The sequence below is a fragment of the Chiloscyllium plagiosum genome, unplaced genomic scaffold (assembly GCF_037043375.1).
Source record: "Chiloscyllium plagiosum isolate Xiang-an unplaced genomic scaffold, Cpla_swu_hap1 HiC_scaffold_28, whole genome shotgun sequence".
Classification (NCBI taxonomy): Eukaryota; Metazoa; Chordata; class Chondrichthyes; order Orectolobiformes; family Hemiscylliidae; genus Chiloscyllium; species Chiloscyllium plagiosum.
Window position 1 is genome coordinate 29,055,420 of NW_028270166.1, and position 11,657 is coordinate 29,067,076.

Below are 11,657 nucleotides of genomic sequence, written 5' to 3' on the forward strand. Positions count from 1 at the left end.
TGAAACACCAGAAAATGAACCTTCCAGCTCAGCAAGCAAACCTACATCCAGAACCTCAACCTGATCTTCAAATCTTCTCAAAACTCACTAACATTGCTTAAAATTTACTTCTTTGTCCAAGTTTTTGGTCATCTGACCTAATGTGCAACACAGTAGCATTGAGAGTTACACAGTCATACAGCACGGAAACAGACCCTTCACTCCCAACTATGCAGACCATAATCCCAACCTAAACTAGTCCTACTTGCCTGCATTTGCCCCATATCCTTCCAATCATTTGTTATTCATGCATGTAACCAATTGTCTTTTAAAACATTGCAACTGTACCCACATCCAACACTTCCTCTGGAGGTCATTCTACACACTAATCACTCTGGGAAAAAGTTGTCTCTCATGCATTTTTAAAATCTTTTTCCTCTCAATTTAAAAATATGCCCCCTAATCCTGAAATCTCCCTTCCTAGGGAAAAGATATCTGTCATTCACCTTATCTATACTTCTCATGATCTTATAAACCTCGATAAGGTCAGCCCTCAACCTCCTATGCTCCAGTGAAAAAATGTCCCAGTCTATCCTGCCTCTCTTTATAACTCCAACCTTCTATTCCTGGCAACATTTTAGTAAATCTTTTCTGAACCCTCTCCAACTTACTAACATATTTCCTCTTTCAGGGCAACCAGAACTGGATATAGTAGTTGAGAAGAGGCCTCGAGTGTCCTGAACAACCTCAACGTGATGCTCAAACTCCTATACTCAAAGGTCTGAGCAATGAAAACAAGCATGATAAATGCCTTAACTACCCTGTCTACATGCGATGTAAATTTCAAAGAATTCTGAATTTGAACCCCTAGGTCTCTCTACTCCGCAACACCACCCAAGACACTACTTTAAATTGTATTAGTCCTGCCCTTGTTTATTTTACCAAAATGCAATACCCCATATTTATCCAAACTCTTGTAAAACCTTGGGATATTTTGTTATGTTAAAATGCTATGTAATTTAAGTTGTTACTGTAAGTAACAGACAAGACTGACAGGGACCTACAGCAAACTGTACCTCAATATCAGAAGTCATCATTTCCTATAACAGAACAGTAGGTTTACTAGTATTGTATTGTTCCAGGAGCATTTTCCTGTGAAATGCACTGTCTAAATAGCAATGATCAAAGGAATTTTCAACATATCCATACTAAGAAAGAGCTTTGTTGATAAAATCAGGTTTTGATAAACACACATCAAATTGAACTAGACAACATAACTCTCAGTTGATATGAACTATTGCTGGAAGTTATACAATTCAGAATTGAATACAGTGCCTTACAGATTATACTCCTGGACTAGCAGTATTAAGATCACAAATTCTGATTTCACAAAACCAAACGGAATTCAATATGTCGGTTAACCATCAGAATAACACATCTAGCTCTTCAGGGGAGAAAGTGCATCACCCTCCCCAATCCAATTCAACCATTCAATGTACAACTTCTGCATAACCTACCACTACACACTTCAACGTTCCACTACACTGACACCAATCTCTTCAAGTACACTACATCTCTTGATGGATTTCATTGCAGGCGTCTCCCATTCAAGACAACCGTCACTAATGTGACTTCATTTTTGAAGCAACCTACAACACAACGGGGAGACGTATTACTCGTTCAAACAGTAATTATAAAGGGCTTAAGTGCAAAGCATGTACGAATCACAGTGGAGTCAAAATAATATTCAAGTGATGGCATGCAATCTTACCCAATGGTTCAGTAAATAGATGCACTAAGCAGTAGCTGACAGTAAGAGACCGGTGTTCAATCATAATACATGCCAATTAGTTGATCTGGACCTCACCAAATCCCTGACTGATGATATTTTAAAATATGCTGTGCAATACAGTCAAGGTTCCTTTGTTGTACTGAGGTAGCAGCAGAATGTTTTTCCTCTGCTTCCCTTTGCCCTTTTGAATTTGCTATTATTATCCCACTTTCATGCACTGTGAGATATTTGATGCTGTTTCTCACTACTGGCAACAACAGCTCAAACAAGTACCCATTCTTTTTCAGAATATTGTAGAAGCAAATGTTGCATATTATTACAGCTGAATTCAATCTCATTCTCATCTGATGCCCACATTCAGTAGGATCACTGGAGAACTAAAATTTTATTAGTTTTCCATTTGTAATGTGGCTCATCCAGGTTAACTGTAGTACTGTACTGCCAGCTTGGCCCAGAGTGATTGAGTTTGTGGAGGTCAATGATCAAACTTGAGACATACCTGATCACAGGATGAAGGGTAGAAGTGCCAAGCTGTAGCACACACTCTAGCAGAACAAAGTAATGCCTCAACGGAAGCCATAACTACAAATGTTCTGCTCCTTGCTACTCCCCAGTTTGTGGGCCCAGTGTCACGCCTTATACCTGTTCAAGTTTCAATACAAAGAAACTGAAGTGGTGTCCTAGTAATGGAAGTGCACACTGATCTAATCAAAGCCCACAGGGATCATTTTTTAAATGTATCTTTCACACTTACCTCAAAACTTAAAACAGCAGTTTCCCAGAGTCTATCTGAAAGTAGACAATTCAAGCAAAATCCCTCACTCAAGAACAAAACAAATACACACACACACAAAAGACACAGCAACAATTTCTCACAAATCCAGAATTAAGTGACGAGATCACTTCATTCTCAAGTACTGCCAACATCCGAAATCAGATCAGGTCCCACTCACCCATCACCCATGCTCACTGATCTACTCTCTTAAACTGAAAATGACACTGCCTCTACATTGTCCCAAGACAATCCCAGGACAGGGACAGCATGGGATTGGATACAGAGTAAAGATCCCCCTGCTCTTTTAAACTGAAAGTAAAGTTCCCTTGACACTGTCCCCATCCAACATTCCCAGGACAGGACAATATAGGGCAAGACACAGGGCAAAGCTCCCTCCACTCTTTTTAAAACAGGACATCAAAAATAGCGATGAAACTGGGGTACTGTATCAAAATAAAATTAACTGTTGAACAGAATCTTGTTTAACGAAACAGAAACTTATTAAGTTTACATTATTCTGGCTGGTGATCCCCAGCCCCTGTGGTCCCCACCAGTCTCTAAAGACCTCTATCATGTCAGACTGCACCACATGTTCACTCTCCAGGACCTGTATTCAAATTTCTCCCTCAACACATCTCTAATTCTGGGCTGAGGTAAATGCCACGTTGCTCAGGGGACAGCAGTTGACTTTGTGCTTATGGATCCGAAAATGCTCTTGATATCATGTAATATTGAAAATTAATCAACAAAATTGAATCCCACTGGACTAAACAGGCCCATGGCCTTCATGGATAAACAGCAAAAAGCAGAGCATTGTGGTGAACAATGGTTTTTCTGATGCTCAGGGAAAATATTAGTTCAATCAGAAAACACTGGTTCTGAATCAATACTCCCTCTGAATTGTGCAGTTGCGCAGTAATCCAAAAGGTCATTTGCAGGCCATGCACAATTCATCCCATTCAAGTTAGCAGGCACGAACAGTGATATAAAACATGTAAATCACTTCCATGTCACAAAAAATGTGAGATGGCATGTTGATCAGAGCCACTGCTCTTAAGTTCAGGTGATAAATTTAGATTAGAGAAACAAGGCATTGCCTTGAAAAACACAGCTGACCCAAAACTCAACAACACATTAAAAAGGAGGAGAGCAAAAGGCTTCAGAAGGACATAAATTAGCAGACAGTTTTTAATGCAGAGAAGTGAAAGGTGTTGTATTCTGATAGTTTATATTCCTGGTATCTTCCTGAGTACTGGAACATGTTCTGACAATTCTTTGAAGACAGTAAATGTTCATACAACAGGATCCTTGTCTTTATAAAGACAATACAAAAGCAGGAGGAAGTTATGCTGAACCTTTATTAGACCTATCTTCTATATTATGGCCAATTTTGGACACCACACTTGGGAAGGATATATGTTCGAGAGAAGATATTTACTCAAATAGTACCAGAGCTAAGAGTCTTCCAATTATATGATGAACCTACAGAAGCTGGACTCTCCCTGGACCCAAGTTTAAGAGAGATATTCAAAATCATCACAGGTTTGGACCAAGTAAACAGGAAGAATTGCAGAAAGGCCAGTAACATGGTGACAGATTTAAGTTCATTGACTAATCAGCAACAGATGACTTGAGGGAAAACATGTTGGAAGAGTATTGGAGTAAGATTTAACAACAAATCGCTTAAGGGAATCAGATAAATACCTGAAGACAACAAATTTGCACATTTGATGAAAGAGCAGGGAATTGAGATTTAACCACACAGCACTTTTCAGCAACTGGCATGGAATAACTCCTTTCTGAGTTGCATCACTCTATGATTCTACCATATCTCTGGTTTTCAGCACTCTGCTATTGGTTTCAGAATTTCCTCCCTAAAATTCTCTACCTCTCTTTCCTCTTTTATAACAGAAGCCTTACAGCATGGAAACAGGCCATTTGGCCCAACAAGTCCACACCCTCCAAAGAATAAGTCACTCAGACCCATTACCCTACCCAATTACTCCATATTAACGCTTGACTAATGCACCTTTCCCACACATCCCTACACACTATGGGCAACTTAGCATGGGCAATTCACCCAACCTACACATCCTTGGATTGTGGGAGGAAACTGGAGCACCTGGAGGAAACCCACACAGATACAGGGAGAACGTGCAAACTTCACACAGATGTTCGCCCGAGGCTGGAATCGAGCCCAGGTCCCTGATGCTGTGAGGCAGCAGTGCTAACCACTGAGCTACTGTGCTGCCTCTTCTTTCAGTCACCTCTTAAAACCTATCACAAAAGGCCAACTTATTCTAGAGAGTCTATTAGAAATTTCAGATCTACCTTAGATATCTTTACATGTTTCTACCACAGATCTCTTCCAGATCTGCCATAATATGAAAGGTTCCTGACTATATTTACATACATAGTTCAACATCAGGATGTAACAATAAACATTATGAACATGCTTTGTCCAAATTGCAAAAAAGAAAGTTGAATTGATTAATATTCTAACGAGGTGAGACCAAATATAAATCAATTAAGTTGTTTATTTTGCCACAATAACTGTATGTGCATATAGCACCTTTAACACTGGAAACTGTACCAAAATACTGCGAAGCATATCCAAATATCAGCATCTAGCCAAAAGGGGAGATGTTAGAAAATTAAAAGGTTTGGTCAATTAAATAAATTTTAAGAAGAGTCTTAAAACACAGTGAGAGACAGAGGGAGAAAGAGGTCCAGAGGTTCAGGAAGGGATCTCCAGATGTTTAGGACTCAATGCAGGCAGAGTAAATGGAGGAAATACATAAGGTCGATGTTGGAGAAACACAAAGTTCTTGAAAGTGTAAGGGTTGCAAGAAGTTACAGAGATAAAGAAGTGTAAGGCCATGAAAAGATTTAAACACAAGGATGAAGATTTCAAGTGAGACGTCATTGGAACAGCAGGTCAACAAGCTCAGGGGTCATGGGCAGTAAAGTAGTGTAGTCAATATTACATTATTTCACTTGATATTTGTCACTCCTCAGCAACTCAGTGAACCACGCCAAGATTTATTGGGGGTCCTGTGGCCGAAGGCTTACTGCCTCTCTCAGCAAATCTTATCAACTGATCCTATCTATGTCTTTCACCTTTGTTTCTTACCATTCCAGGACTTTGAGGCCTAATCTGAGTTTGATTATGCAAAAGCAACATATATTCAAGGATGACTCATTTCAGCTTTGTCTGATTTATGTAGCTACTATGCTGCTGGGTGGAGGACAAGGCCACCAGAACAAGTCATCAACCTCCATGTTGTTTTAGATCATTAACATTCAGAATGGCTAGTCCATCTGTCTAAACCTTACAATTCTTGGCCTCTCCTACACCAAGGCTACAACGACCACCACCATCTCCACCCACCTACACAAATACACAAAATAACTGCCAAATATATACTCATTAAATATAATCAGGCTGTAATGCCAACGTGTGTCCAATTTGATATTTATCTTGCTCCCTAACAGTGTACCCATACCACAAGGACCTCGGCAGTTCAAGAAAGTAACTCATCACCACCTTCTCAAGGACAATTTGGAGTGGACAATAAATGCTGGGCCTATATGAAGTGAATTAGTAAAAGAAGCAACAACTAATATGCATATATCTAGGTTTTACAAATAGTTACGAAGTAATAATCTGTTTTAGTTAAATTGGTCAATAGATAACTATTGATTGGGAGAGCTCCTCTATTCTACTTCAAATGGGCACTCTGACATTGTTTGGAAGCAGAGTGATTCCATTTAATATCAAATCTGAAATGTGGCTCCTCCAACAACTTCAAGTACCTGCTGTGGGGCTTGAACCACTTACCTTCCGTGACAAAAAGGCAAAATAGCACTTGAACCATAGCTGTTACAAAAGAATTTTTGACTTTAAATCCAATTAAATCCCCTTTGATGAGGAAAAGGGAAAAATCAAAATAAGTCAACCTTTATGTCAGTTCGACATATGTGTGTGGACATTGGGTGGCCATAGGATCAGGCTTAGTCATCAAGTTTTCAACAGTCACTACCCATACTCAAACATGAAGAATCACCACCTAATGAGTTTCTCAAGGTTCCTGGCCAATTCTAGATTCAGCACAGCACAAGAGAACAACATTGAGAAAAATAAGAAAGGGGATCTTAAAAAAAATCCAAATATTTCAATGCCAAATTTATCTTTTAAATAAGGGTAGAATTCCAGTCAAAAAAAGCCATAATTCAAATTCAATATTAAAGGCATTAAACAACATAATGGCACAATGTAAAGCTTATGTCATCATCAGTGCAAGTATTTCTATGAGAAAAACTAACCAGATAAAATAAATTCATAAGTTAGTTATGATTAGACAAGTGCTGAAAAAGCACAGCATGTCATGCAGCATCCAAGGAGCAGGAAAATCGACGTTTCGGGCAAAGGCCTTTCATCAGGAATGAGGCTGGGAGCCTCGGGGGTGGACAGATAAATGGGAAGGGGATGGAGCTGGGGGAAGGTAGCCGAGAGCACAATAGGTGGATGGAGGTGGGGTAAAGGTGATAGGTCGGAGAGGAAGGTGGAGCGGATAGGTGGGAAGGAAGATTGACTGGTGATTCCTGAAGAAGGGCTTATGCCCGAAACTTCGATTCTCCTGTTCCTTTGATGCTGCCTGACCTGCTGCGCTTTTCCAGCAACACATTTTTAAGCTCTAATCTCCAGCATCTGCAGTCCTCACTTTCTCTCAGAATGACTGGTGGGGCAGGTCATGAGGTCGGTGCTGAGCTGGAAGGTTGAAACTGGGGTAATTTGGGGGGGGGAAATGAGGAAACTGCTGAAGTCCACATTGATGCCATGGGGTTGAAAGGTTCCAAGGCAGAAGATGAGGTGTTCTTCTTCCAGGTGTCGGGTGGTGAGGGAGTGGCGATGGAGGCGGCCCAGGACCTGCATGTCCTGAGCAGAGTGGGAGGGGGAATTAAATATTCGGCCACGGGCGATGGGGTTGATTGGTGAGGTTGTCCCGGAGATGTTCTCTGAAGCGCTCTGCAAGTAGGCGTCAAGCATCCTCAATGTAGTAGAGACCGCTTCGGGAGCAACGGATACAGTAAATGACATGTGTGGAAGTGCAGGTGAAGTTTTGATGGATGTGGGAGAATCGTTTGAGGCCTTGGACGGAGGTGAGGGGAGGGGAGGGGAGGGGGGAGAGGGGTGAGGGGAGGGGAGGGGTGAGGGGAGGGGTGAGGGGAGGGGTGGGGAGGGGAGGGGAGGGGAGGGGAGGGGAGGGGAGGGGAGGGGAGGGGAGGGGAGGGGAGGGGAGGGGAGGGGAGAGGGGAGAGGGGGGAGGGGGGAGGGGGGAGGGGGGAGGGGGGAGGGGGGAGGGGGGGAGGGGGGGAGGGGGGGAGGGGGGGAGGGGGGAGGGGGGGAGGGGGGAGGGGGGAGAGGGGGGAGAGGGGAGGGGGGAGGGCGCAGGTTTTGTAGTTCCTGAGGTGGCAGGGGAAGGTGCTGGGAGAGGAGGGTGGGCTGTTGGGGGCGTGGACCTGACCAGGTAGTCACGGAGGGAACGGTCTTTATGGAAAGTGGGTAGGGGTGGGGAGGGAAATATATCTGTGATGGTGGGGTCCATTTGTAGGTGGCAGAAATATCAGCAGATAATGCAATATATACAGAGGTTGGTGGGGTGGAAAGTGAGGACCGGGTGGCGGAGGGGTGCTTCTGGGTTCTATCCTTGTTGCGGTTAGATGGGTGTGGTTTGAGGGCAGAGGTGCGGGGCGTAGATAAGATGCATTGGAGGGGAAATTGCAGCCTTTAAAAAAGGAGGCCATCTGGCATGTTGTGGTGGAACTGGTCCTCCTGGGAGCAGATGCAGCGGCAGTGGAGGAATTGGAAATAAGGGATAGCATTTTTGCAGGAGGCAGAGTGTGAGGTGGTGTAATCCAGGTAGCTGTGGGAGTCAGTGGGTTTGTAGAAAATGTCAGTTTTGAATCGGTCACCGTTGATGGAGGTGGAGAGGTCCAGGAAGGAGTGAGAGGTGTCAGAGATGGTCCAGGTCAGGGTGGAATGTGTTGAAATTGATGAACTGTTCAACCTCCTCGTGGGAATATGAGATGGCGTCGATGCAGTCATAAGATAGTTATGGTCAACCTCACCAATTGGAATATATTTTGTACTGTCCAGAAAAATATTCGTTGGTCTTAAGTACAGTTCCTCTTCAGACTCTGATTAAAAAAAAACTTGTATGTAAAAGAATCAGAAGAGCTGGTTGCCCATGTTCTCAGTAGTTAGTTGTTGATAGTAAATATTTTAGTGAGACAATTCTGCAAATGGAAAACATATTCATTTGATGCTAATTTAATTATGCTTTACAGCAACTTTCAATTTGTTTGCACAGATCTGGAAGGAATTTAAAATGTCACTGTAATGTATTTAGCAGCCACTGTTAGTCATTGTGCTATACTGCAAATGCATAGATCATATTAAAGAGGCTACATATTGAAATCAAAACAAATGTTGCTATTAAACAGGTAATCTTGTTTGTTCAACAAATTAATGTTTGTTCTTTTAAACTATTCAGAGGAAAAATGTATTTGAAAATTCAAACAAATCCCAAAGACTGTCAAGTTATCAGAGCTAGGAAAAAGTGAGGACTGCAGATGCTGGAGAGTCAGAGTCAAAAAGGGTGGCACTGTAAAAGCACAGCAGGTCAGACAGCATCCGAGGTGCAGGAGAGTTGGCATTTTGGGCATAAAACTTCAACTGAAGGGCTTGCTCCTCAGATGCTGTCTCAAGAGAAGATTAGATTAGATTACTTACAGTGTGGAAATAGGCCCTTCGGCCCAACAAGTCCACATCGCCCCGCCGAAGCGGCAACCCATCCATACCCCTACCTTTACCCCTTACCTAACACTACGGGCAATTTAGCATGACCAATTCACCTGACTGTGGGAGGAAACTGGAGCACCCAGAGGAAACCAACGCAGACACGGGGAGAACGTGCAAACTCCACACAGTCAGTCGCCTGAGGCGGAGTTGAACCCGGGTCCCTGGCACTGTGAGGCAGCAGTGCTAACCACTGTGCCACCATGCCACCCAGCCACCCACAAACATGCTAACCTGCTGTGCTTTTCCAGCGCCATCCTTTTCAACTCTGTCAACTTATCAGAATTAACCCTGAAAGAATGTTTTATGAAAAACAGTGAAATCTATTCCACTATGCTTTCACATTTAATCTATACTAAAAAGAGGTGACCTAAACTTCACTAAATAGCTTATTGAGGTTACTAATTAATAATTTTAGTATCGTAAAAGGTCATGCTGGATTGCTATGGAGGAGTTTGTTTGAAGCCTTCTTGAAGATTTATTTTTAAACGTTAACTGCCATTTCATTCCTGCCTTTCTCCTGACAGAAAATCCTGGCGTCAGAAGACCATCCACTCATCTACAATCTCATTAGAGAAATAAGCACACTTTGGGGGGAGGGGGAAAAACCCCTAATGCTAGAGGTTTGACCCTCAAAATACGAGTCAGTAACTCATCCAGAGACGACAGTCGGCCTTCCAGAGAGATGTTCACTCAGGTAGCCTTTTCCAATCAGGTACCTGTCAACAACTAACCCCAAACACATCACGGTGTAGATTGAGCCCTCAAGTGGTCTCGATCAGGGGCGGCCAGCATTTGTTTTAATGCTAGAGGTTCTCTCGCTATCGATATAATAAATAAATAAATAAAACTTTGCAAAGCAGGAGCGAGGGGGATGAATGAGGGGACATTCCATCAGTCAGGAGGCTGCATTCTCTCCCCACGCTGCTCTGCTCCTCTCCCCTCCCATCCCATCCCCTCCCCCGGGTTTGTTCAGGAGGCCTGAGGGACTCACAATGCTGTGGGGCGAGGCTGCAGCCGCCAGGGCGGAGACTCTACCTGATTGTCCATGGCGATGGCGTCGCCCTTCTCCTCCCCGGTGCCTCTCCCGTACGCCGCCTCGCCCGCCGGCTCACACTCGCATTGTATCCCAAGGCCGAGCCCGGAGCCGGGGAGCGGGAGCGGAATCCGCACCGACAACGGACACGGGCCCTCGGCGGACTTCCAAAACAGAGCGTCGCGCCGGCCAATCACGCGGGGCCGGGCTGGAGGGGGCGGGGAGAGGGCGGGCCTGGGGGGGCGGGGCCAGCATCGCACGGGGTGGGGGCCAGAGGAGGACTGGAGGAGGGGGCGCGGCCAGAAGTGGAGGGGGCGGGGACAGAACATATTGGAAGGGAAAGCCGAGCAGTAGGGGGCGGGGACTGAGCTGGAGGAGGCGGGGACCGTGCTGGAGTGGGCGGGACCGCACCTGAAGACGGTGCAGTGTGCTGACCAATCGGTGCTGTGATAAAGCGGGATTGCTTTCGAAACGCCCCATCACCCTGCCTAACTATTGATTGACGGCCATTCTGACCAATCAAAGCTAGTGTCCATACGAGCCAATCAGCGGCTGCCCTTGAGGCGGTCTCCCTTGGCACTCGGGCTCACGGCGTGACCACGGCCCCGATTGGCTGCTGCTCAGACCCGGAAGTGTCATGTGCTCATCACCAACTCTTTGTCATCCCCAACACTCCATTCATTTAAATATTTTCTAATCAACCTGTTGACTGATGTTGCTACAAATCCTTGGAGCAAATGGGACTTAAAATCGGGCTGCTGGCTCAGACCACACTGCACCATAAGATTCCTTACCCACTCATTTTACCTTCCACTGGTGTCTGATTTCCAGCTGGCTCAGTTTGTTACCTTCATTTGCGAACAATATAATCCCCAAAGGATTAAAATTCACCCCCCACCCAATTTAATTCAGGATTTATCAGATTACAGTCTAACTCTGGAAGTTAGAAACATTGCCTGTGGTATATGTTTTGATTAAGGATGCATAGACACAACTGCACACCCTTGGACACGTTTACTAGACATTTAGATTGAACTGAATAAGCTCCACTCTCTGCAACTGGATCCTCAGTTTCCGAGCCACAGGCCACAATCAGTGAAGATTGGGGACAATATTTCATCCTCACTAACACTCAACACTGGAGCCCCCAGTGGTGCATACTCAGCCCCTTATTGTACTCACTGTAAACCCATAACTGTATCACCAAATACCA

General features: G+C 44.2%; 1 protein-coding gene across 4 annotated transcripts in view; it reads right to left on the minus strand.

Moving 5' to 3' along the window:
• Positions 1-10,646, minus strand: part of LOC122565294 (protein ENL) — a 116,700-nt gene extending 106,054 nt beyond the window's left edge. For 2 of the 4 annotated variants that reach the window (XM_043721101.2, XM_087976077.1), the window contains exon 1: positions 10,447-10,645. In XM_043721101.2, the coding sequence (XP_043577036.1) occupies positions 10,447-10,458 (12 nt within the window). In that variant the 5' untranslated portion in view covers positions 10,459-10,645. Of the gene's footprint in view, positions 1-10,402 lie in introns of all 4 variants that reach the window. The other 2 variants (XR_015751842.1, XM_087976076.1) reach the window with 2 other exon arrangements.
• Between the last annotated feature and the right edge of the window lie 1,011 nt (positions 10,647-11,657).